Here is a 27,544-nt window from a genome sequence, read left to right as displayed (position 1 = left end):
GGACCCTGCCTTCAACTGAGACTAATGAAGTGGGCAAGTCCTAAGCACAGGGAAGAAAGGTTGGAAAGCTAGGTACTCAGAAAGAGTGCCAGGTTCAAATTCTCCTGCCAAGGTATCACTTAATGAATCAGAGTGAAAAAGTTATATACCCTACTTGAGCAAGCATTCAAATGACCAATTAGAGACTGGTAATTGGATCAGTAGAAACATCAAGCTAGAGGAAGACCAAGAATATAAGAAAACAGCGGTGAGCAGTGACTCGTGTAGCGTGAAGCATTGTGTATGTAAATCAAGGATGCGAACTTAGCTGAAATTTTGTAATGTAACTGTAAAGTGGAACTTTTGAAGAGAAGGATCATACTTCAAGGAAAATCTAGGAAAGAGCCCAGAACTAAAAATTCGAGACTGTCAGCAAAATCCACGATTGCAGGTGGGGGCATTCAAGGCATTCGTATGGAAAATTACTCTAAAATTAATCTCATCTTTGTTGGTAAGGAATTGGGGGACATAGTTATTTAATATTGATGAAGGTTTAGTTAAGACTGTTACGAATGGCCCGTAACCACAAACGGAATAGAAATGCATAGTATTTCCAAAATGATAGGGATTGAGGTTGATAATGAAGGGTAAGCAGGTCAGAAAGGAATAAAGAGAAGCAATATCAAATGAGCAAAGGTGAGGGGAAGGAAAAAAGGTGAAATAAGAGTTAATAAACAGTAAACAAAATGAAGTCAAAACAATAAAGCTAAATAAAAGCCCCAAAATAAATATTCTTAAGCTAAATTCACCCATTAAAAAACAAACATAAGCATATTAGTGTCAGACAAAGCAGAAGGTAAGAGCAGAAGCATTGAACAGGACAAAGAGGGATATTTTATACTGGCAAAAGCCAAAAGATTAAAGCAACTGTCTTTAATCTTTAAGCAACAAAACACATAGAACAAAAATTGGGAATAAAAGGAGAATTTAATTTTTAAAAACATACTGATACTAGGAGATGTTAATTATGTGTCTTTTCTAATTTGACAGGCCAGGGAAACTAGACTGCCAACTCGGATGCCCACAGGGACCACGTGGGCAACATTAATATGTGAATTATTGGGTGTAAGACAGCAGAGAAGATGGGAATGGTACAGTGAAGGAGAGATTGCATGCCTTGCCTAAAGGCATTGACATTCATGCATTTTAAAGCCCTTTGCCGGCCAAATAAAACATATCTGTAGCTTGCAGGCTGCCAGTTTCCAACCTCCGAAACAAACAAACAAAGCAAAAATACAGAGGTTATAAATAAAAGATTCAACAAATTTATAGAGCAGGAAATACATATTCTCTAGATCTAGGAATTGTTTATAGGAGTTGATCACGTACTTTGTCACCGGAAATGAAAAGCAAAATATAAGAATTCTGATTCTATATGCAGTCTTCTGTCCTCTTAATCCAGTGAAATGAATGGTCAAAAAGACAATTATTTAAAAAAACTACTTAAGAATTCAGGGACACCATTTTTAAATAATCTCTGCACCAAGAGAAAGTCAAAACAAATTATAAATAATCTAGAAACACACAATGGGAGGAGAGTTTTGTAGCAAAGTGGATGGAATGGAACTGAAGCTGAACTCAGAGGAAAATGTGCAATCACAGATGCTTTTATTACCATAGAGAAAAAAGACTGAAAATGTAAGAGTGGAATATTCAACCTATGAAACCAGGAAGAAAGAAAAAGAAAGAGAAATAAATTAATGAGGAAAGCTGGGAGGAATGAAATAGAAGACATAAAACCATGAAGAAGATAAATCAAACCAAATACTAGTACTTTGAAAAGGCAAATACTGGAAATCATTTCTGGTTAAAGAAAAGGAGAGGAAAAACATTAAAAATGGGTAAGGATCTATTGTTAAAGACATGAAAAGTGAAAAATTCAGTGTATACTAATACATTAAAAAAACTGGAGGAAATGGATGAATTTCCCCCTGAATATAAGTGTATACAGTAATTCCTGGAAATAATATAAAACTTGAAGTATTATCATTATTAGTTATCATCATTTTGTTATTAGTGCAATAAGGCAAAACATCTTTTGGCTTAAATATTGAAAAGAAAAATTAGACCCAAGAGTAAGGGAATTGGTAAGTGACTGTATATGAGATAAATATAGAAAGAATATAAGCTTTTTTTCTATACTAGCAATAACTTCTTCACAGTGGAAATTGAAAAAAAAAATCCAGTTCAAAGGTGCCATAAAATATTTAGGAATAATTTTACCTAGAATATTCTAGGACATAAGGTAGAAGATGTTAAATCTCACTGTGGTTCATAGAACAAGACTTGAAATAACGGAGAAGCTACTGTTTTCCAGAACGGGCAGATATAATGTCATAAAATTATTAATCCGTCTCAAATTAGTATGCTTGGAAATGAGACTAATTTCTCCCCAGAATTCTTTCTTTGAGGAAAAAAAGGAAACTCCTTAATTCAAGCCTCAAAAAGTGTCATTTTTAACCAAGGCGGCATGTTCTTAATTACTTTATTCTGAATAACAAAGTAAGACTCAGGGAAGACAGACTAAAATAACCTCAGTTTTAATTTTAGAGTTTTATGGGGGCCACCTGACGGAGTTGGTTTAGAAAAAGGGAGACAAATTTTTTTTTTTATTGTTTATTTATTTTTGAGAGAGAGACAGACAGAGTGCGAGCAGGGGAGGGGTCAGAGAGAGAGGGAGACACAGAATCCGAATCAGGCTCCAGGCTCTGAGTTGTCAGCACAGAGCCCGACACGGGGCTCGAAGTCAAAAACCGTGAGATCATGACCTGAGCCGAGGTCGGACGCCTAACGACTGAGCCACCCAGACGCCCCAAAAGGGAGACAAATTTAAAACAAATTTGGTGTTTATTCTACGAAGTATACCCTCATAGTCACAAGCATTCCGTGTTGCTAAATTGAGGCTTTGAAAGATTATGACAGCAAGTGATTGTGTTGTAGGGATCACACATATATACCGGCAGGAAGCATTTTTTTTTTTTAGAAGAAATTGACATCATGCCATGTACATATGCTTTTGAGACTTGGTATGAAAATTTCAGTGGCAGCATGATGCAGTCCGTGGATTCAAAAAGCGCCCAAACTCAAAACAGCTTAGATGGTTCTCTGGTCGCCTGGAACAGATGGCTTCAAAGTAGCTGTGGTATTGATGAAGGCAGTGAGGGAGAACGTGCATGTGATGAATCTGGATACAAATTTTCTTGAAATACAAGTATGGGATCAATAATTCTTTTTTTTTAATTAAAAAAAAATTTTTTTACGTTTATTTATCTATTTTGAGAGACAGAGAAAGAGAGAGAGGGAGAGGCAGAATCCCAAGCAGGCTATGCACTGTCAGCACAGAGCTTGACGTGGGGCTCGATCTCACAAACCCTGACATCACGACCTGAGCTGAAACCAAGAGTCATACGCTTAACCCACTGAGCCCCCCCCCCCCAGGTGCCCCTGGGATCAATATTTCTAAATGAATATATTTTATGTAATACGATTTTAAATATGAACATATAGATATAATTTTAATATATTAATATGCATTCTGTAATACGATAAGACATTATTACTAACATGTAATATACAATTTATTGAAGTACATATTTTATATATAATACGTAATGCGTATTACATACTAAATATAAATGAGTAATATATAAATTAAAGTAGGGATTTGACTGTAGTAATAAAAGCTTACTCAAGTTGGTCAAGAACTTTTTATTTTGTTTTTGTTTTTTACTCTTTTGGGAAATGATTATCCCCTTATATTCAGGGTCCACTCTCTCTGTTAGTGTTAAATTTGGTTGCAAGTGACAAAATCCCCCAGATAGTAGTGGCTTAGAGAAGACCTGAATTCATCTCTCATGTAAGTCTGGGTATATGGGGCGTGGGGCACCTGGGTGGCTCAGTTGGTTAAGTGCGCAACTTCAGCTCAGGATCTCGCAGTTCGTGAGTTCGAGCCCCGCATCGGGCTCTGCTGACAGCTCAGAGCCTGGAGCCTGCTTTAGATTCTGTGTCTTCCTCTCTCTGTGCTCCTCCCCTACTCGTGCTCTGTCTCTGTCTCTGTCTCTGTCTCTCTCTCTCTCTCTCAAAAATAAATACTAAAAAAAAATTTTTTAAAGTCTCAGTACATGGTCCAGGCCAGTATGGGGCTTAGGCCGGGCTGGGCCTGGTTCTTGCTGACCCCTGGTTCCACTAGGTGAGATCCTGACCTCACGTCCCAAACATGACCTTTGCATTTCAAGCAGCGATAATAGTATGATAAGAATGGAGGAAAGGGGTGAGCACTGCCTGGTAAGGGGAGCTTCCAGAAGATACTGTATCCAGTTGGCCAGAACTTAGCTACCCAGCCACACCCCGCTGCAACAGAGGCTGGGGAATGCCCTTATTCTGGAACCATGTGCCCCCCAAAGAAGTCATGTTGTTGAGAAAGGAAAAGAGAAGAAATACTGAGGCATATCCAGCCTCTGCTTAGACATATGTAACAATCTGGGGAAAATGTTCAAAATATCCTGAATCTGTGAGGTATACCTATAAACAGATAAGGGTAGATAAATATCTAAGGAGGCAGTGGTACAGGTCAGTTGGCAATAGTGTGATAAGTAACTCAGTGCAAAACAAAACCAAAAAAAAAAAAAAAAAAAGGAAAGGAAAGAAAAAAGAGGAAACAAAGATATTGAACATCACTTGTAATCAGAGAAATGGAAGTCAGAGGAAATCATTTTTCACCCCTCAAAAAAGAATAATCAGCACTGATCAGGGTCTAAAGAAGAAATTATTCCTGTGCGTTGTTGGTGGCAGCATGAATGGTTGTAATCTTTTTGGAAAGGAATCTAGTACCAGCTATTGGGATTGAAAAGTTGTATGTTCCTTTTGACAAAGCAGTCCCATCTTGGGGGATTCTGCCCCCTAGAAATAAAAACACCACCACTTAAGTATGTAGTGAATGCAGAAAAGGGTTGGTAATTACAGAACATTTTTTTAAAAAAATTTTAAATGTTTTTACTTATTTTTGAGAGACAGAGACAGAGCAGAGTGCGAGTGGGGGAGAGTCAGAGAGAGGGAGACGCAGAATGTGAAGCAGGCTCCAGGCCCCGAGCTGTCAGCACAGAGCCCAACACGGGGCTCAAACTCATGAACTGCATGATCGTGACCTGAGCCGAAGTCGGACACTTAACCGACTGAGCCACCCAGGCACCCCCCGCCCCCCTTTTTTTTGTAATGGCCCAAATCTGAATGTTCCTCAGCAGGAACTGATTGAATAAATTGTAGTTCATCCCTCCTATGAAGTACTATATTATTAAAGAGAACAAGTTAGCTCTATTTTCAGTGTCCTGGAAGGCTGTAAATGCCTTCTAGTGATAAAAGTAGAATTCACAAAGAAATGCTAACAGCTTTATGTCATATATGCATATGTTATGATCCCAAACAAAAAACTAATAGGCCTGTCTGTGTCAGTGTGGAAGAACACATTCTTTCCATATCTCATATTTCATTTTGCTATCTCAGGAAAATAGGGGATTTTGATTATTTCAGTTTGAGAAAGAGCATTATTATTTCTGTATGCCAGAGGGGAGAGTTTGGTGACTAAGAGTGAGAACTTTGGAGCCCATGTTTCTGGGTTCAAATCTCCACTTAAGCTGTTGTAACCTTGGGCAAGTTATCTGAATGCACCTATGCCTCCATTTCCTGCGAGGTAAAATACATATAAAATCAGTAGCTGCAACAAAGGGTTTAAGTGAGCTAATATAATATATGTAAAGTATTTGGTGCAGAATAAGTTGTGCATAGGAGAGAAGGCTGTTTCTGTTTTCTTTAAATTAAAAATATTAATAAAGTAAGTGAAGAGTAAGGGAAGGTTCGTTTTATTCCTTTTGTGGTGAAACACTAAACATATTTTCATTGCTCTTAGAGGTTGATTTTGAAGAAATGGTGAAGCCACAACATATATATTTTTTTTAAGTTTGTTTAAGAGAGAGAGAGAGAGCCAGAAAGGGACAGAGAGAGAGAGGGAGGGAGAGAATCTCAAGCAGGTTCCGTGCTGTCAACGCAGAGCCCATTGTGGGGCTCGATCTCATGAACGTGAGATCCTGACCTGAGCCAGAATCAAGAGTCAGACACTAACCAACTGAGCCACCCAGGTGCCCGCCCAACAGATTTCTTAAGCATGCCTTTACTCCTTCTCACTGTAGGGAAGAAATGGGACCAGCTTGCCCCAAAAAGTGCAAAACGTCGAGAGTCTTGTATTTACTAGGGAGTGGATCTTACCACTGTCTTCAGTGTGAATTTGGAACTGGCAACCTGTCAGTGGAATGAACGTTGGCTTCCGTGTCTAGACATTTCAACAATGAGAACATCAGTTTGGGAAATAGAGGCACACGGTTAATGGCTTCATGAGATAAAACTGTGTGGTCAGCCTAGGGAGGTGTGACGGATTGTATTCCCCAGAGCCGGTTCCGCCTCTGCCTCCCACCTCGTGTGCACTTCCCCAGGGCAACTTTGCCACTTGCTCCGTCAAGGAACGCGAACCTTGAACTTGGGCAGGCCCAGGACTGCTTCCAAGTGGAGTATGACAGAAGTGACCCATGTGACTGCCAAGGCTGGCCTGGAAGAGGCCATGTGGTGACCCTTGTATGCAGAAACACACCCGGAGCCCTGAGCCATTCTGTAACAAGCCCAGCCACCCTGAGACCCACCCCCGCCCCCTCCTGGAGAGGCCCCCCCAACAGTGCTCCGACAGACAGCCCAGCTCAGCTGCCACGCAACCGCATTGGTTGCCCTGCCCACCACGTGAGCGAGCCCCGTGGCATGTCCGGCCCAGCGAGTCTTGCGGTTACTGCAGCCACCTGAGAGCATTGAGGTCACAAGTGCCTGGCCAGGCCTTTCCCAAGTTCTTCACCTGCAAAAGAAAATGGTTCTTTCCAGGGGAGTCTGGGTGGCTCAGTCGGCCGAGCATCCGACTTCAGCTCAGGTCAGCTCAGGTCGCGGTCTCACGATTCAGGAGTTCGAGCCCCGCGTTGGGCTCACTGCTGTCAGCGCAGAGCCTGCTTTGGATCCTCCGTCCCCCTCTCTCTGCCCCTCCCCAGCTCATTCTTTCTCTCTCAAAAGTAAATAAACATTAAAAAAATAATAAAATGTTTTTTTCTACCTATGAAATTAAGGGGAAACTTTGTCCCGAAACAGTGGTAACTGGCTAAACAGTATGCATAATTTTCATTAAAAATTTTTTTGTTTATTATTTATTTTTGAGAGAGAGACAGAGCGCAAGTGGGGGAGGGGCAGAGAGAGAGGTAGACACAGAATCTGAAGCAGGATCCAGGCTCCGACCGAGCTGTCAGCACAGAGCCCAACGCAGGGCTCGAACTCATGAACCATGAGTTCGTGACCTGAGCCGAAGTCGGAGGCTTAACCGACTGAGCCATCCAGGTGCCCCCATAATTTTCATTTTTAATTGTTGCCTAATGTCCCCTGCTGGGGTCTGAAGCCTTTTTTTTATTTGTTTTAAAAACTGGTGCACTATGCCATTTTGTGCGTGTTGCATTACTACACCAGTGTCCTACTCATGTCACATGCACGTCTTTGATGTTTGTTCTGGTGTCTGCTTCCCTCTTCTGTCAGGATTTCTTTCTCCTTGGATAATTCACCCCTTTGCCGCCCCCCCCCCCCCGCCCTGGCCTTCAATGAATCAGCATATCACCTTGACCTTCATGAGTCGAGGCCAGTAGCGACCCAGGCTGAATGAGATGCGAGGAGACATTTGTTAGGGCCTCCAGAAGAGTCTTAGCACCATTCCCTGGATTTGGTGGTGTGCAGACTGAGGCCTGGAGCTGCCCAGGCATCACACTGCCATGAGGCAAGGCAGATCGCTGATGAAGGTAGCCCATCCAGGTGCACGTGCGAGGGAGAGCGACGGTCCCTGAAAGCATATTTCAGTCGTGCTGGACCTCAAGTCAGACTTGCCCCTAGAGTTCCAGTTATAGAAGCCAAAAACTCATTTTATTGTTTCAGGCTTGAATTGGGTGTCCTCTTGTGACTAGACGATTCCTAACTCATAGCGACCACAACTGCAGCATTTTTGAGATTCTGGGTAACATTTCCGAGGGATGTTGCTAAATCAGAGGCTCTCCAGACAGTCCCCCTGATGAATGACCCCAGGTCCCGTGAGGCCTGGTGGGAAGGGTGAGGAATGCTTTTGCTTCAAGAATGGGAAACCAAGGAGCGAAACAAAGCTGCCCTCACATATTCAGATGTCACGTGGAAGAAGCAATAATTCTATTCTTTGTGGTTCCAGATCGTTTCAGAACTGGAACCAACATGTGCCATGTTAACGAAGATCAAACTGAGCCCCGTATAAAGAAGGATTGTCCAACTGTTGGAGCCTCCAGCAGTGGAAGGGGCTGTCCGGTGCTGGCTTCTCTTTCACTGCAAATCCTTGGTCTCTGGCACGTGACAGTTTGGTAAATAGCATCAGAGGTTGGATGCTGTTGATACTACTTTGTATGAAAGATCAGGCTACATGGTTTCTCTTTCTTCCAGTTTGGAAATGATACGATTCTGTGCTTCCTTAGGTATCAGAAGACGTACTTACTGTGAGACCCTTGGGCTAACTGTGAAGCGTCTCGGACAGTCCGTTTCCTTATCCATAAAATAAAGATAACAGCACTTTGCCAAATGATTTTTGTGAGCCGCAAATCAATGTGTATGAAAACGCTTTGAAAGACCAAAGTGGTGCAGATGTGAACTGGTATTAGCATTGCCTACATTGCGAACTCTCCGTTTAAAGAATGTGGGAAGGGCCACCTGGGTGGCTCGGTTAAGCATCTGACTCTTGATTTCAGCTCAGGTTAGGTTCTCATGGTTCATGAGTTTGAGCCCCGCGTCAGGCTCTGCGCTGTATGCTTAGAGCCTGCTTGTGATTCACTCTCTTTCCCTCTCTCGGCCCCCTCCCCACTCTCCCTCTCTCTCTTTCAAAATGAATAAACATTAAAAAAAATCAAGAACGTGGTCAATTCCTTAATGTTCTATGTTTTGACCAATGCGTGGTTTAAGAAAACAGAACAAAGTGATGTTAATCCAGATAAACCTATTTCAGCACGCCCCCTCTGCCTAATTGTCTAATTTCTGTAATTGCACATGCAGGTGAATTTGGTTCCTTTTAGTGCTGGAATTTGGAAGTTTCTCAGTGATTGCTATGAGATGGAGCTATCACTGGGCAAAGTGTATATAATGTTAGGGAGTCAGAGCTAAATCGTGATCTAGAATGGGTCCTTCTCAGGTGTATCAAGACTCACATATTGGGTGCCTGGGTGGCTCAGTCAGGTAAGTGCCCGACTTAAGCTCAGGTCGTGATCTCACGGTTCATGACTTCGAGCCCCACGTTGGGCTCCGTGCTGACAGCTCAGAACCTGGAGCCTGTTTCCGATTCTGTGTTTCCCTCTCTCTCTGACCCTCCCCCTCTAGTGCTCTCTCTCTCTCTCTCTCTCTCTCTCTCCCCGTCTCTCTCAAAAATAAACAAAACATTTAAACAATTAAAAAAAGACTCACAAATCGGGAAGTGGATCTTTTCTCATCTCTACTGAAGGGAAGGCTACACACGGAGAGGCAGATGTTGTAATTCACTAAAGCCCCACCGCCGTCAGCCCCTTCTCCTTTCCAGTTTGCTGACCAGAGACCCTGGGGGCGCACCTCCCATGCAGAGGAGTTAGGTAATGAGGATTTCATTTGGCCCACACAGTGGGCTAGGAAGCCAACCCAGCATGCAGAGTGAAATCTGGGGCCAACCGGTCCTCTGGCCACTTCAGTTTCAATGGAAATGAGACGTCCCGCCTGCTTTGGGCTTTTCAACTGGCGTGTTGGGAGCTGCCCTTCCAGAGCCGTTTTGCATTTTGGCTTCTCCTGGAGGGGACTGCCAGCCGTGTGGGCCCCCTGCAAGAAGCCGCTCGGACCATGCTATTATCTCTTCTCGTAACACTGCCGCTTTGTCTCCCCACTTTGTCTTGCCTTTAAAGACCCAGCACAGAGTGGTCCCTGTGCCCTCCCTAGGCCAGACCCCCTTCGGAGTCTTTTGTTCAGAGGCCCTCTCTGTCGAGAGCATCGTTCATGGTGGCCATGGAACAGTGTGACTGTTTGGGAAAGAGAAGGATGCAATTTTTAAAAAAATTTTTTTTTTTTAATTTTTTTTTTTTCAACATTTATTTATTTTTGGGACAGAGAGAGACAGAGCATGAACGGGGGAGGGGCAGAGAGAGAGGGAGACACAGAATCGGAAACAGGCTCCAGGCTCTGAGCCATCAGCCCAGAGCCTGACGCGGGGCTCGAACTCACGGACCGCGAGATCGTGACCTGGCTGAAGTCGGACGCTTAACCGACTGTGCCACCCAGGCGCCCCTAAAAAAATTTTTAATGTTGATTTTTGACAGAGAGAGAGGGAGGGTCAGAGACAGAAGGAGACACAGAATCTGAAGCAGGCTCCAGGCTCTGAGCCATCAGCCCAGAGCCTGACGCGGGGCTCGAACTCACGGACCACGAGATCGTGACCTGGCTGAAGTCGGACGCTTAACCGACTGTGCCACCCAGGCGCCCCTAAAAAAATTTTTAATGTTGATTTTTGACAGAGAGAGAGGGAGGGTCAGAGACAGAAGGAGACACAGAATCTGAAGCAGGCTCCAGGCTCTGAGCCATCAGCCCAGAGCCTGACGCGGGGCTCGAACTCACGGACCACGAGATCGTGACCTGGCTGAAGTCGGACGCTTAACAGACTGAGCCACCCAGGCGCCCCGAGAAGGATGCAGATTTACAAGTGTTTTCAACTCTAACCCAAGATGCTGAGCCAGTGGAGTGTGAGCAAGATTAATTTGGCACCCTGCAAAAAAAAAAAAAAAAAAAAATATGACAAGACAGAAAACTTTTGTCCTGCTACAAAAAAACCATCTCTAAACGTGGACCCGACTGTTTGCTTTTAGCCAAGAAAGCAAACTGCACAAGTGATTTGGTTCATTGGTACGGGTAGGATTCTTTTGAGTGGTTTGCTCTGTTTGGTCCGCCAAGGAGTTTCCATTGACTTTCATATGAGGTGAATGCATCTCTAGAAAACACTCCACGGAAACTTCCCAAAAGGCAGTGGAACTAGGGAAGAATTACCTTCCGCCACAGGCAAGGTGGGGCCTGAGATTTGATAACAGACTTCAGTTCCTTGTGGCCCTGCTTCTGCTTTGCTGAGTCGCCTCAAACTTTTTTATCTCACTTGTTCTGAGTCCAAAGGAACAGCACCGCCTGTAAAACCAACGGACGCCTGATTACCTCCTTCCGAGCTGCATCCACCAGCACTCACGTGTCTTTTTCTCCATTCTAGTTATTGACGTGGTATAGGCACAGGTTAAAAAACGAAATAGGGCCCTTATGAAAAGCAAAACTGCTGTTGCTCTACACCGTTCCCTTTCTTATCCCACTTCTCGAAGTTAACCACTTACATACACTTGCTTAATTAAACTGCTGAGGTGCCTTTTTTTTTTTTTTAAAGTAGACTTTCACAGCAGTTTTGGGCACAGCAAAATTGAGAGGGCACAGTGTGCCCACCCCTGTAACCCCTGTCCTGCCCCCCTCCCCCACAAGTGTGCAGGGCTCCTCTCACCATCAATATCCCTCACTACAGTGGTCCATTTGTTACAACTGATGGACCTGTACTGACACATGACAGCCACTCAGTCCGTGGTTCACATTAGGGTTCACGTTCTTTGGGTTCGGACAAATGTATCCACCCATTATAGTATCACACGGAACAGTTTCACTGCCCTAAACATCCTCTATACTCTGCCTGTTTGTTCTTCCCTCTGCCCAACCCCTGATCTTTCTACTCTCTCCATAATTTATCTCTTCTGGAATGTTCTATGGTTGAAATTCTACAGTGTGTAGCCTTCTCATAATGGCTTCTTTCACCCAGTCATCTGCATTTAGGGTCCTTCCCTGTCTTTTCATGGCTTTATAGCTCATTTCTTTGTAGCACTGAATGATACTCCATTGCCTGGATATATCATGGTTGATCCGTTCACTTTCTGAAGGACGCCTTGGTTGCTTCCATTTTTTGGCAGTTGGGAATAAAGCTGCTCTGGACATCTTTGTGCAGGTTTGTGTGTAGGCATCGCTTTTCAACTCATTTGGGTAAATACCAAGGGGTGCGATAGCTGAATCACGGCAAGAGTGTGTTTAGTTTTGTAAGGAATTGCCAAACTGTCTTCACTGCCTAACTGCGCCATTTTGCATTTCTGCCAGCAATGAACAAGAGTTCCTGTTGCTCCGCACCCCTGTCGGCACGTGGTGGTGTTAAGGTTTTGGATTTTAGCCATTTTCGTACGTGTGTAGTGGTATTTCATAGTTTGTTTTTTTTTTTTTGTAATGTATTTATTTATTTTTTTTTCAACGTTTATTTATTTTTGGGACAGAGAGAGACAGAGCATGAACGGGGGAGGGGCAGAGAGAGAGGGAGACACAGAATCGGAAACAGGCTCCAGGCTCTGAGCCATCAGCCCAGAGCCCGACGCGGGGCTCGAACTCACGGACCGCGAGATCGTGACCTGGCCGAAGTCGGACGCTTAACCGACTGCGCCACCCAGGCGCCCCGTGTAATGTATTTATTTTTGAGAGAGACAGGGTGAGTGGGGGAGGGGCAGAGAGCAGGGGAGACACAGAATCCGAACGAAGCAGGCTCCAGGCTCCGAGCCATCAACACAGAGCCTGACGCGGGGCTCGAATCCACGGACTGTGAGATCACGACCTGAGCCGAAGTCGGACGCTCAACTGACTGAGCCCCCAGCGCCCCTCTCATAGTTGTTTTAATTTGTTGTTCCCTAATGTATTTCAACTTTATTTGCTAGCTGGGATAATATTCAAATGTTCTATAAAATAGGCCTGCATACTTGGTGTATAGGTCAGTTTAAATAGTATCCGTGTAATTGTCACTATATATGTATATATTCCCCGCAGAGTAAAGTCCTGTGGTACGATTTTGTGACCTTTCTTATGCAGCTTCCTGTTTTTGTGAAGTTTCTGGTTTTTTCACTGTTTTCTAAGTTGTTATTTTAATTCTGATTAGTTAATATGCAGTGCTGTATTAGTTTCAGGTGTACAATATAGTGATTCAACACTTGCATATATCACCCAGTGCTCATCATGACAAGTGCCTTCCTTAATCCCCATCATCTGTTTAACCCATCCCTCTGCCTGCAACCTTCCCTCTGGTAACGATCAGCTTGTTCTCCGTAGTTAAGAGTCTGTTTATTTCTTGTGATAAGGACTTTTTTAAAAATTTAAATCCCAAGTTAACATACAGTGTAATAATGGTTTCAGGAGTAGGATTTAGTGATTCATCACTTACATATAACGCTCAGTGCTCATCCCAAGAAGTGCCCTCCTTAATGCCCATCGCCCATTTAGCCACCCCCCCCCCCACCACCCAACACCCTGCCAGCAACCTTCTGTTCGTTCTCTGTATTTAAGAGTCTCTTATGGTTTGCCTCCCTCTCTGTTTTTATCTTATTTATCCTTCCCTCCCCCAATTTTCATGTTTTGTTTCTTAAATTCCACACATGAGTGAAATTGTATGATATTTATCTTTCTCTGACTTATTTCACTTAGCATAATACACTGTAGTTCCATCCACATTGTTGCAAATGGCAAGATTTCATTCTTTTTGATCGCCAAGTAATATTCCAGTGTGTATGTATGTATATGTCTGTGTGTGTCTATCACAGGTTTTTTATCCATTCATCAGTCCATGGACATTTGGGCTCTTTCCATAATCTGGCTCTTGTCAATAGTGCTGCTAGAAACATTGGGGTGCATGTGCCCCTTTGAATCAGTATTTTTGCATCCTTTGGATAAATACCTAGTAGTGTAATTGCCGGGTCTTAGGGTCATTCTATTTTTAATTTTTTTGAGAACCTTTCACTATTTTTATTATATCCTCATTTTTTTTTCCATACTCTTCATCCAACCAGATGTTCTTTCAAAGAAACTTCCCTCGGGAGGCATCTTGTCCTCTTGGCCCAGTTTGGATGTGTTCTCCAGATTTGCTCCATGGGTATCCTCTCGAGACTCCCCGTGACTGGTTTCCTCTAATAGAACTATTGGTCTCCCACGATCACTCACCCTCTTTCTCTTTGGTTTACTCCCTTGTTCTCCTGGAGCACATTCTCAAGTAACTTACTTAGAAAGGGTGTTAGCAGTTTAATTTTTTTTCTGAGTCTCCATATGTTTGACAGTATGGTTTTTTTTTTTTTTTTAATTTTTTTTTTCAACGTTTATTTATTTTTGGGACAGAGAGAGACAGAGCATGAACGGTGAGGGGCAGAGAGAGAGGGAGACACAGAATCGGAAACAGGCTCCAGGCTCTGAGCCATCAGCCCAGAGCCCGACGCGGGGCTCGAACTCACGGACCGCGAGATCGTGACCTGGCTGAAGTCGGACGCTTAACCGGCTGCGCCACCCAGGCGCCCCTTGACAGTATGTTTTATTGTCTGCCTCTGTGACTAGTTTATAGTTAGGTCAGATACAGAATTCTAGGTTGAAAGTCATTTTCCCTCAGAACTTTGAAGGTGTTTGCTTCATTGCCTTTGAGAATTCAGTACTGCTATCATGAATGATGGCCAGTCTCCTGCTCACACCCCTTCCCTGAACTTGTAGGCATTCTCGGTGTCCTGAAACTTTATAAAGGGGTATCTTCATGTGGGTCTTCTTTCATTCATTCTGCCTGACCCAGGTTCTGGGACTCACATTCGTCAGCGTTGGAGGCTATTTCCAGATCTTCTGTCAATTGACTGTTTGCTCTTCCGGATTGGCCCTGAGTGTTTACCTTTTCTGTTTAAATCTTGTCACGTATCAGGAGAGGTCTTTGATTTTGCATTCCATCCCTTCTGTCGAAGCTTATAATTTGACAAATTAATTTGTATTTAAAATACAAATTGAAATTTTAAATTGTATTTAAATTGTAAATTGTATTTTAAATTTTAAAATGTATTTAAAATTTTTGAGAGTTTTTTCTCGTGCTGTCCTTTTCTTTCTTCCAGGCGTTGTTTTAACGAGTGCACATCACCTTGAGTCTCAAGCTCTGTCCATGAGGCCTTCCTTGAGCATCCTCTAGAAATGTGCCTTCTTCCCCGTCAGCCCCCTCCTGGTCAGGGCTCCCTGCACTCCAGGCCTTCTGCACATCCCGTTCACTTTTTCTTAGCCTCCCTTTATGCCTTTAATCTAGTTTGAGGTACTTTTGTTGTAATTCGATTATACTTACCAAGTAAGTAGTTTGATATTCAGATCTGTTGCTCAGATGAGAGGTCCATATAAAGAGAGTTAATTGGGGGGTCATCTGTATATAAGTGGTATTGTAGGATCTTGAGATGGAATAGAATCACCAGGAAAATAATTTGTCCTAAGAGAGGAGGAAAGGCCCAGGACCCAGGTCTGAAGATTCTGACAAGTAGAAGCAGAGAGACAAGGAGGGGCCAGCAAAGGAGAGAGACCGAAGACAGTTGCTGAACTAAGAGAAGAACCAGGAGAGTTGTTCATTGGAGGCATGCTTGTTCCCGGGCACCTCGGGGGGCTCAATCGGTTAAGTGTCCGACTTCGGCTCAGGTCATGATCTCGTGGTTCGTGGGTTCGAGCCCTGCGTCAGGCTCTGCACTGACATTGCGGAGCCTGCTTGGGATTCTCTCTCTCTCTCTCTCTCTCTCTCTCTCTCTCTCTCTCTCTCTCAAACTAAATAAATAAATACATAAATAAATAAAGTAATTAGTTAAAAAAAAAAAAGGAATTGTTTCAGTTCTGCTGAGAGGATTGAAGGTCTCTGTTGTGTTGGCCCATGTGGAGGTTGTGGATGGCCTCAGTGGACAAGGTTTGGGTTGAGTAATGGCAGAGGAGAGAGAAGAAGTGAAGACAACCAAGGTATAGGACTCTGGGGAGGATTCTGTTGTGAGGGGGAAGAAGGAAATCAGCTATTAGCTGGAGGAAGATGTGGGCTACAGACTTTTTTTTAAGATTTTATTTTTAAGTAATCTCTACACCCAACATGGGGCTCGAACCCACAAACCTGAGATCCAGAGTTGCATGCTCTACCGACTGAGCCAACCAGGTGCCCCGAGATTTTTTTTTTTTTAATTGAAGAGAGTTAAGCATGTTTAAATGCCCATCAGAAGGATGGAAAGGAAAGGCTGTTTCAACAAATCACAGGGACAGTGGAGATGTGGAATGGGTTAAATAGGTTTGTTGCAATGGGAGGGGAGGTGGGGACAAAAACCCAAAAGTGAAAAGGTTGGATATGTTGATTAGGATGAGATTATGCTTGACCGGGAAAGCCCAGGGAAAAAGTTTGACATCATCATGATGCAGGCGGGAATGCCTACTGATTCTGGAACAGAACAGTGAGCAGGATATTTAAGGGATATTGGTCCATTATGTCTCCGGGCTGGGAGAGGCTTGAATCGGAAAGACCTTTGGGAACATTTCAGAAATTTAGATGGAACATTCTTAAGGACCTAGACTGGATCCCTACCAAAAGGAAAACAAAGAAAAAAATATAGAAACATTTCCAAAAATAGCTGGTTTTAGTGACTGGTTGGTTACCAAAAGAAAAGGGAGAGGATATTTTAAATGTTTTTCAGGTTCCTCGACTGGAGGATAAGGAGATATGGATAAGGAGAGCGAAGGGAAGGAGGAATAAATATCACTGAAAGGTTGAGAAAGATGGAGATTGAGGGGAGGAGATTAGATTTGACAATAAATGCATTATTGGAACTTTTGAGAAAAAAAGTTATGAATGGTTAGAGTAAAAAATATCCTACTAGTTTAGATTCTTTGAGACCGAAGGGGTAAGTTCTCTTGTGTTTCAGAGGCAAGGCAGCAATTATGTGGTGGGTGATAATGGTGAACTTTCATTTCTGTCTCCCGCCTGTATGTCCCACAGGACAGGTCTGTGAATTCTTATTGAAGAAATGAAAGTTTAGTAATTTATTTCAGAATGTCACCATTTCCTTCATCAGTGCATGGTAAAGAGAAGACCTACCTACCAAAGAACAATCCAAGTAGCATTCTTAGGGTAAGACAAGGAAATTAAGAAGGGACTGAAGTAAATGTAAAAAAATAAAATTAAAAAAAAAAGAAGGGACTGAAAATATTTTATTTTCAGCTCATGAGAATCACTGCTTAAGACAGGCATCTGATCTGATTTAAATGGTTGTGCTATTGTTGTTTTAAACATGCTTTTTATTCTCTGCAAAGATTTATGTTTCCTGCCCCCTTAACTCTCTGTATGTTGTTATGATAGGATTTTCCCTTCTGCTTTGTAAATTTACTACATAAATGTAACCGTACAAAAGAAACAGGAAATTTTCTCACAGCCCAAGCAGCTTAATATTCACCTGTTCTCAATGTTCTGGGTACTCTTCTAGTGTGTGTATCTATGAATACAGACTTTGATGCACCTGTGATCTGTCACATTATAATTTTTCATTTGGCATTTTAAAAATAGAACACATCAGGGAGCACCTGGGTGGCACAGTCGTTTAAGCATCTAACTCTTGATCTCGGCTTGGGTCATGATCTCACGGTTCTTGAGTTTGAGCCCCGCATCGGGTTCTGTGCTGATGGTGTGGATCCTGCTTGGGATTCTGTCTCTCCTCTCTGCCCCTTCCCCGCTTGTGTGTGCATGCTCTCTCTCTCTCAAATATATAAAATTTAAAAAAAAAAATTTTTTTTTGTATAACATATCATTTTTTTAAGTTTATTTTGAGAGAGAGAGAGAGAGAGAGAGAGCGAGCGAGCGCATGTGAGCAAGGGAGAGGCAGAGAGAGAGAGGGAGAGAGAGAATTCCAAGCAAGCTTAACACTCAGCATGGAGCCCCACACAGGGCTCGATATCACGACCTGAGCCAAAATCAAGAGTTGGACATTTAACTGACTGAGCCATCCAGGCGGATCCAAACATTTTTTCTTTTTGAGAGAGGTGGTGCAAGTGAGTGAGGGTTAGATGGGGGGGGGGGAGAGAGAGAATCCCACGAGAGGCAGAGAGAGAGAGAGGTGGGGCTCACCCGAAGCGAGGCTCGAGCTCACCAGATGTGGTACTCGAACTCGCAAACCGTGAGATCATGACCTGAGCCAAAGTCAGATGGCTAACGACTGAGCCACCCAGGGGCCCAGCAAGCGTGTTTTTTAGAAAATCATATTAGTCTTCCCAATTATGAGGTGGGGCTTGCTTTTTTTTAAAAAAAAATTTTTTTTTTCAACGTTTATTTATTTTTGGGACAGAGAGAGACAGAGCACGAACGGGGGAGGGGCAGAGAGAGAGGGAGACACAGAATCGGAAACAGGCTCCAGGCTCTGAGCCATCAGCCCAGGGCCCCACGCGGGGCTCGAACTCCCGGACCGCGAGATCGTGACCTAGCTGAAGTCGGATGCTTAACCGACTGCGCCACCCAGGCTCCCCAGAGGTGGGGCTTGCTTTTATTTCAACTTCATGCCGTTAGACAGCCAGCCTCAGTAGGAATAAGTGGCGGTCTGGTGGGAGGATGGGGAAAAGACCAAAGAAGTCAAGAGTGACGGCTAGGCCATCCTTAGTCTGTCAACCCCGGGCTTCTCACTGCCTCTGCGGTCTCCCTTGCCGTGGTGTGTGTATCCAGTGGTATGCTCCATGTCAGGGTTCCCAGATGTATAGTGCAGTGCCGATCAAGTGTCAGAATGGAAACAACAGAAACAAAAACGAAAACAGATGTCGTAACAAACACAACTGGATTGTGTATTTCATAATACACAAGCGGATGTATTTCACAAACGTACACTGATGTAGAAAAATTCCTAGTAGTCTAGGTAAGGTGCAAGTAGTAACACCTATGTGGAGGGCAAGCTAAGATTTGGCAGAAGGGAGGAGCTCACTTCAGCCGGAAAGGATGACAGAGTTGATCTGCTGCAAGGTTTGAGTCCTGCCCATCGTCAAACCCGACGGACGGATGGGTGAAAAGGAGCCTTCATTTCCGTGGCCGTGTCGGGAATGGCCAGTGGCTGTGTGATAACAAGAGCTGGGCTCTCCCAGCTGCCTTGAACTTGAGTTAGCTTCCATTTTCATCAGGGCCCTTTCCAGGATCACTTCATTCTAGAGAACCAGCGTTACTAAAACGGTTTATTGCTTAGTGATTTCAATCTTCATTTTACGAGAACAATTAAATAAATCTTGCCTTCATTGAGTATTTTCTTCATTAAGTATGATGCAAGGAAGATGCCTGAAGGCATTAAACTGTGTATTGTAGTACTCTTAGCTTTGCAGTAACTTCTAATTTGAAAAAGTTAATTAAAAAACAAACAAGCCCATAGTTTGGGGGCACCTGGGTGGCTCAGTTCATTAAGCATCGGACTCTTCATTTTGGCCCAGGTCATGATCTCGTGGTTCATGAGTTCAGGCCCCGCCCCCCCCCGCCCCACTGTCAGCACAGAGCCTGCTTGGGATTCTCTCTCTCTCCCTCTCTCTCTGCCCCTCCCCTGCTTGCGTTCTCTCTCTCTCTCTCTCTCTCTCTCTCTCTCTCTCTCTCTCTCTCCAAATAAATAAATAAATAAACTTAAGAAAAACCATCTAGTTTTTCTGTATACTAGTATGACAACTTAAGCTTTATTGTGTCAAGGTTTTAAAAAGCACTTAACTGTTAGACACAGCACCGAATGCCATTGGCATTCACATCATCACCCCCAATTTCAGCATGTTCATACCTTCAGGTCTTCCTTAGAAGCGGCCCTTGGCACTGGGCTCAGAGCTACCGTGCCACATCGGGTTCTGCTCCTGTCTTGGTCGACTGGAGCTGGGGGCCATTCTGGGGGGCGGGGGGCATACCCTCCACTGCTTCCCACCTTGTGGAGGCCTAGGGATCGGTGACACCTTCTAGGGTCCTTTGTCACTGGGGACCTTCAACCCGAGGCACAGAGTTGGGGAAGTTACCGCAGTCAGCCTTGATTCATCAACCGGTCTTTGAGTTTGGAAAATAGGTCCAGAATTTTCACTTACCCTTTAACCTCTGAGGTGGGTCTCATTTGTAGAGCCATATAGGAGATCGATGTCTGGGTTCGCACTCCTAGAATTTTTTTTTAACATGGTCTACAATGTAGTATAGATGAAAACAGAAAATAGTTCCTTCCCTTACATTTCCCATTATAAATACTCTAAATTTTGTATCATTTCCATATTATGTAAATCCCTTTAGCGTTTAAAACCGTAGCATAGCTACATGTAATGCGAACTTATCCCATTTGTTCTTATTTTTCTGAATACAAATAAGTACACTGTTTCCACTTGTGTTAAAAGCAGTAGGTCATTGGACTAGATTAGTCTTCCCTTGGTGTTATTCGTGTCTTGTGATTTCTTAAGCAAATTTGTACTCATTCACAAGATGTTGATGAACTTTTTTAAAAAAATGTTTATCAAGGGGCACCCGGGGTGGCTCAGTTGGTTCAGCATCCCAGTTAGGCCCAGGTCATGAACTTGCGGTTTGTGAGTTCGAGCCCCGCGTCAGGCTCCACGCCGAGTGTGGAGCCCGCTTGAGATTCTCTCTCTGTCTCTGTCATGGGGCGCCTGGGTGGCCCAGTCGGTTAAGTGTCCGACTTCAGCTCAGGTCACGATCTCACGATTCGCGAGTTCGAGCCCCGCATCGGGCTCTGTGCTGACAGCTCGGATCGCAGAGCCTGCTTCAGCTTCTGTATCTCCCTCTCCCTCTGTTCCTCCCCTGCGCGTGCACTCTCTCAAAAATAAAGATCGCGGTCTCTAAAAAATAAATAAAGGCTTAAAAATATCAAAAAACGTTTATCAAGAAATGCACTGTGACCTTGCATTTTGTCAAAAGGCTGTTGTTTAGTTGCCGGGGTTACAGTTCAGATGCATTAGGCTTCAGGTTACAGAAAACCCAGTTCAAGATGACTTGTGTGAAGGGCATTTATTGGCTTGTGTAACTGGAAGGCCAGCTTAGCTACAGGCTAAGCTCCAGGGCTGATTGACTGAGCAACTCCACCGAGCTACTAAGAATTTGCTTTCCTTCTTTCTACTCTGTTCTCACCTTCCTCTCATGATGACAACAGGTTGCAGCCATTCCCAGACTTCTGTGCCCCCTTCCTCATGTGCAGTAATGTTTTAGAAACTCACCCAGAAGACCCCCGCCTGGTGTTCTGTTGACCTCAGTTGAGGGGTGTGTCCAGGCCTTGAACCAGCAACTGTGGCTGGGATGAGATTAAGTGGAGGAGTTCAGGCTTGGAGTCAGTTTCCCCCCAAGTCTAGGGGCTGTGGGAGGAGATACAGAAACCCCAGTCAGCTCCAGGTAGGTTTCTAGAGGCGCGGGGGGGGTGCGGTGGGTGGGGCGGAAATGAATGAAGGGCAGCAGCCATCCCGTTCCGTGTCCGACATGAGTTGAAGTCACCTGGGTTTCATTTATAAAAGTGCTTGCGTTGTTTCATTGGTTTCTACTTCTTCTGTCCTTAGGGGCTGTGACAACAGCCAAACGGACAGGCATCCCGGCTCCTCGAGAACTTTCGGTAACCGTCTCCAGAGAGAGAACCGTGCCACGCGGTCCCTCCAACCCCAGGAAGTCGGTGTCCAGCCCCACGTCTTCCAGCACACCCACCCCTACGAAGCACCTGCGGACCACCTCCGCAAGACCCAAGCCAGAGAATGAAGGCGGGGAAAAGGCCGTGCTCGAGTCCCAGGTTCGGGAACTCCTGGCAGAAGCCAAAGCGAAAGACAGTGAAATTAACAGGCTTCGAAGCGAGCTGAAGAAATGTAAGGAGAAAAGGACTCCAAGCACTGAAGGAACCGAGCCTTCCGACGCAAATGCAGATGGAACGCCCGTCTCCCCAGGCGACTCGGAACCCTTGCTAAGAGCTCTTGAGGAGAAGAACAAGAATTTTCAGAAGGAGCTTGCAGATCTGGAGGAGGAAAACCGGGCCTTAAGGGAGAAACTGACTCATCTGGAGCATTCCCCAAATTCGGAGGGGGGTGCTAGTCACACGGGGGAGAGCAGCTGCCCAACGTCCGTAACTCAGGAGTCCAGCTTCGGAAGCCCACCCGGAAATCAGCTGTCGGGCGAGCTCGATGCCTATCGGCACCCCATACACGAAAACGCGTTACGGACATCAGGCTCTTCAAGCAGCGACGTCACCAAAGCTTCTTTGTCCCCGGATGCCTCGGATTTCGAGCACATCACAGCCGACACGCCCTCCAGGCCCCTGTCCTCCAGCAGCAACCCCTTTAAGAGCTCCAAGTGCTCCACGACAGGCAGCTCCCCCAACAACGTGAGCGAGCTGTCCCTGGCCTCCCTCGCGGAGAAGATACAGAAGATGGAGGAAAACCAGCACAGCACGGCCGAGGAGCTGCAGGCTACTCTGCAGGAGTTGTCGGACCAGCAGCAGATGGTTCAGGAGCTGACGGCCGAAAACGAGAAACTGCTGGACGAGAAGACGATCCTGGAGAGTTCTTTCCACCAGCACCGAGAGAGGGCCGCGCAGCTAAGTCAGGAGAACGAGAAGCTGATAAACCTCCTGCAGGAGCGCGCAAAGAGCGAGGAGCCCGCCGCCGTCCAAGAAGGCAAAATCCTGGAGCTGGAGCAGAAGTGCGCGGAAATTCTTGACCAGGGCCGCTTTGAAAGAGAGAAGCTGCTTAACATCCAGCAGCAGCTGACCTGTAGCCTCCGGAAGGTGGAGGAGGAGAACCAAGGAGCTTTGGAGGCGATTAAACACCTCAAGGAAGAAAACGAAAAGCTGACCGGGGTTCTGGAACGGGAGCGGTGTAACAACGGTGTGATGGCCAAAACTCTGGAGGAGTGCAAGGCGACCTTGGAAGGGCTGCAGATTGAAAATGGGTCTTTGAAGGCGCATTTGGAGAGTGAGCCGCAGAAAGCGACGGAGACCGGTCCCGTGGGGCCGGCGGCAGAGGCGCGTGAAGTTCAAGAGATGTTGAGAGTCGCTCGAGCTGAGAAGGATCAGCTGGAACTGTCTTGCACCGAGCTCAGGCAAGAATTGCTGAAGGCCCATGGTGAAATTAAACATGTTTCAAGCCTACTGGCCAAGGTAAGGAGGCAGTCCTTTCCCGGTATTTGCTCATCCTTCTTCACGCCGTTCCCCTCGACCTTGAGATTCACAGAGCATAGAGACTCCTTGGCTCAGCCAGTTTCATTCATGAATCCAGCTTTCTAGCTTGAAGATGTGTTCCATTCCGGACAGACTGGGGACACAAAAATGAAACACCCCCGTTTCTGACTGTAGGTTCAAAGTGTAGCAGGGAGATGGTGAATCAGATCAGTGAGTGCGATGCAGGGATAAAGAGTATCCTAGAGGACAGCTCAGAGTCCAGTTCCAAGGAGGAACACCTAGAATGATATGGGAGAAAGGAAAGTAGTGCTGGAGGGCTTCCTGAAGGAGGTGGCAAGTAAGCTGAATCTTATTGGCTCAGAATGAGAGACGGTTATCCAGGTTTATCAGTTAACATGCTCTGGGCTGCTAGTAACAGGAGATTAAAATCATCCCTAATTTCCCTCCCCAGTAATAATATAACCACTGTTTTGGGGTTTTCTTTCAGATGTGTGTGTGTGTGTGTGTGTGTGTGTCCCACAAATTAAAAAAAAATTTTTTTTACAGACTCATCCTTTACATACTCTTTTAGTTTAAAATTTTTAGGTTTATTTTTATTTATTTTTTTGAGAGGGATTGAGAGCAGTCAGAGGAGGGGCAGAGAGAGAGGGAGACAGAATCCCAAGTAGGCTCCGTGCTGTCAGCACAGAGCCCAGTGCAGGGCTCGAACTCACAAACCATGAGATCAGGACCTGAGCCGAAATCAAGAATTGGACACTTAACTGATTGAGCCACCCACGTGCCCCGTGCAATTTAATATTTTGTGAGTATATTCTTCTCATTATTCTTTGAAACGTGATATTAAGGCCAGGCCGTATTCTAGTATATAAATATCTCATATGTTCTGTACCGGTCACCTGTTCATTGAGCGTGTTATGTTCTCTTCCGGTCTTTTGGTATTCTAAATACATTTTTTTTTTTTTTATATATCTGTCTGGTTATTTCCTTAGGAAAAATTCCTAAACACTGACTTGATGTGTCAGAATGTGACCTTTTTTTTCTCTATTATTTTTTTTAATGTTTATTTATTTTTGAGACAGAGACAGAGCATGAACGGGGGAGGGTCAGAGAGAGAGGGAGACACAGAATCGGAAGCAGGTTCCAGGCTCTGAGCTGTCAGCACAGAGCCCGAGGAGGGGCTCAAACTCACGGACCGTGAGATCATGACCTGAGCCGATGACGGACGCTTAACCGACTGAGCCACCCATGCGCCCTGAATGTGACCATTTTAAGGACACTCAATACATTCAGCCAGTTTTCCCCCCAGAAGTGTTCCCACCAGCTGATCCATGGGAGTGCCTGTTTCCCTGAACCCTTGCCAATGCTTGGTATCCAGTTGCTGGGTCTTTCAGATCTGGTCTTCATTGCCTCTTTTTTCCTCCCCTTCTTCACTGGGGAAGATCTTACCCAGCCCACAATCAAATAAATGATCCCTGTTTCATTTTTAAAAATAATCCTTTCGTCAGTCTGCAACTTTGTTACATGATAAAGTTGCTGGTAATTCTATAATATCCTGCCTGCTCACAGAGCAGTGCTGGAAAGGCATAGACAGGTGGCTTCCTAGTTTCCGTTTCCTGCAAGCTCTGGATCTGTGATGTTAGGGGTCTGGTGGTGAGAGACAGAGGTTGAAATCACTTCCCACCTTAGGGTCGTCACTGTTTTAAGAAACAAGTTGTAGGCGCCTGGGTGGCTCAGTCAGTTAAGCGTCCGACTCTTGATTTCAGCTCAAGACCTGATCTCACAGTCGAGAAGGCAGAGCCTGCTTGGGATTCTCTCTCCCACTCTTTTTGCTTCTTCACCCCTGTAAGCTCTCTCTCTCTCCCTCAAAATAAATAAACACACACACACACACACACACACGCCAAAAAAAAGAAAAGAAAAGAAAAAAGTTGTGCCATGAGCTCACAGGGTGATTTTTCTCCACTGCTTCATCTGCCTTTAGATTAGTCTACTGCCTGGTGCCTGGGTTGGTTAAGTTGGTTAAGCATACACCTGTGGCTCAGGTCATGATCTCACGGTTCGTGGGTTCGAGCCCCGCGTCGGGCTCTGTGCTGACAGCTCAGAGCCTGGAGCCTGCTTCGGATTCTGTGTCTCCCTCTCTCTCTGACCCTCCCCTGCTTGTGCTCTCTCTCTCTCAAAAATAAATACACATTAAAAATTTTTTTTAAAAGATTAGTTTGTTGCAACTTGGTTCTGGCTTGGTTGTTTGATAATCTGAGTGGTAGGTAGTGTTAGTTTTTTTCTTTTTTTTTTATCATTGTCAGTGTTCTAAATTTATAGCTAAAATGCTACATAAAATTTCAATAAAATTTGAAGTATGGAAGTGATTCCATAGAAGGTACTCGCCAGGTACCCATTTGAAGTTTAAGTTGGTGATTGTAGCTTTACATTAACTTCTAGTGTCTGAAATCATTTCCTCTCCATCACTCTGTTGCAAAATGCGTCATCTTCCAGATGACCTTCTTGAAGTGCCCCCTCAGTCCTTCACCTATCTCTTCGCTATTTCGATTGACGTTACATTAAATACATGGGTCACCAAGAAATAATTTGGTATCTCAAAACAGTAGCTTCACTTCTTCTGGCCATGAAAATTATGTATTCGTTACGGAAGGTTTAGGAAATATGGAAACGTATAAAGAGAAAAATTAATACTACCTTCAGTCCCGTCACTTGGAGAAAAACAGTGTTGACAGTTTGCTGTATGTCTTCTCGGACGTTTCCCCAGTTTATGCACGTTTAGGCACGTGTACCAACCTGTGTCAGCATGAGTAAAATATTTAATCTTCTTATTCAGAAGGATAGAGTATGTCACTCCACATGCCTTGAATCCTTGAACACACAGACCAGCTGGATTCGTTTACCGGTTCTACGTTAACTTATTTCATTAATTCGTTTCTGCTTTTATCTTTATTAATCCTTTTATCCTGCTTGTCTGTATTTCCTTGGTTTCTTCTTAGTTTTTTGAGTCTAATTCTGTGTTCGGTTAAGTCTGTCATTGCTTGGTTGATAATGACAGCATTTAAAGGTATGAGTTTGCCCTTCCTTCTAGCTTTATCTACACGAGGACAGTAAAATTGAGAATTTTTCTGGGACCAACCAAGTCTAATTTGGAGAAAAAGAAAAAAGGTTTGCATTTTCTGTGGAGTGCAAGGTACAGCATATACATTTTAAGTCAGCTGTTAATTATAGTATTCCTGTATTCCCTTTGTATTACACGCTGATTAGAATCACCAAAAATTTGTCAGTAGAATGGAAGAGACTGTAGCTGGTATTTCGAGGTAAGACTGTGTGAAGCACCAGGTCACCTGGAGTTGCTTTTATACTTGAGATCCCAGGTCTGTGATTTTGTGCCGTCTTAGTGCACAAGGGCATTGACCTATAATCACAGTGGGCTCGTTACCTGTGCTTTTCTGTTACCTTCGAAAAGGTGTAAAACCCGGACTTTCTAGGCTGACCGAAAGCTTATTGTAACCCCAGGGCAGGATATCAGTTGATCTACCAGCAACCATGAATTCCAAGTGATAAGATGTTAAGGGACTCATGCCTGAAGGACACAGGAGCACTTTTAGTACAAACATAGAATGATGTGAACCGATGGATTGATAAGTGGAAAGCGTGGGTCCTCCTGACTTGGTTAATTGTGATTAATTCTGTGACCTTGGGCAGCCCCTCTTCATCGTAGGGTGTAGAACAGAAGTGTGGTTGGTGTGGAGGCGGAGGGGGGCGGATCTTGGCCTCGTTCCTGATTTAAAGGGAGTGTCTTCAACATTTTGTTATCAAGGATGTCTGTCGTAGGCACGTGCTGTGTACCTTTTATTGAGTTATACGAGTATTTTGCTAGGAACTGATTTGTTTGTTTTTTTTTTAAAAGGATAGGGGTTGAATTTTTCTACATCTGTTATAGGTCTTAAACATCTCTCAGATCTGATCTTAGAGTAGTTTTTATATAATCATGGTGGTTTTTCTCTTTTAACTTGTTAACAAGGTGAATCAGAATAACAGATTTTCTAAGGCAGTCCAGTGTTAAGTCATCTTTGCATTCCCAGCGCAAATTCTAATTCTTTAGTTCTCAGTCACTTTGCAGGACATTTGCTAGACCTTTCACATTTCACCACCTTGAGCCGATGTCTGAGTGAGTGTCCTGTTAACCACCAAGCAGTTTTCTTGGTGATGAACAACTTCTACGCTTGAGCTCTGTATTCATCCATTCAAATTCATGGCAGAAGGCGACTGTTATGAGAAAAGAACAAAATTGCCTGTTTACTAAAGAGAGGAAAAGCAATACCAAACCACCCTATGATCTGATTGAGTAAATCTGTATAAATTTCCAGTTTCTGTAAGTTACACAAATGACTCAGATACTATTGGAAGAGCCTCTGAAA

General features: G+C 44.3%; 1 protein-coding gene across 12 annotated transcripts in view; it reads left to right on the top strand.

The window, feature by feature from the left end:
• Positions 1-27,544, top strand: part of SPECC1 (sperm antigen with calponin homology and coiled-coil domains 1) — a 286,113-nt gene that overhangs the window by 160,893 nt on the left and 97,676 nt on the right. For all 12 annotated transcript variants that reach the window (XM_023244466.2, XM_019817229.3, XM_045045093.1 and 9 more), the window contains one exon: positions 21,520-23,102. In XM_023244466.2, the coding sequence (XP_023100234.2) occupies positions 21,520-23,102 (1,583 nt within the window). The remainder of the gene's footprint in view (positions 1-21,519; positions 23,103-27,544) is intronic.

The sequence above is a fragment of the Felis catus genome, chromosome E1, assembly GCF_018350175.1.
Source record: "Felis catus isolate Fca126 chromosome E1, F.catus_Fca126_mat1.0, whole genome shotgun sequence".
In the NCBI taxonomy this organism is placed as follows: Eukaryota; Metazoa; Chordata; class Mammalia; order Carnivora; family Felidae; genus Felis; species Felis catus.
This window is presented reverse-complemented; position numbering and strand designations above follow the sequence as displayed.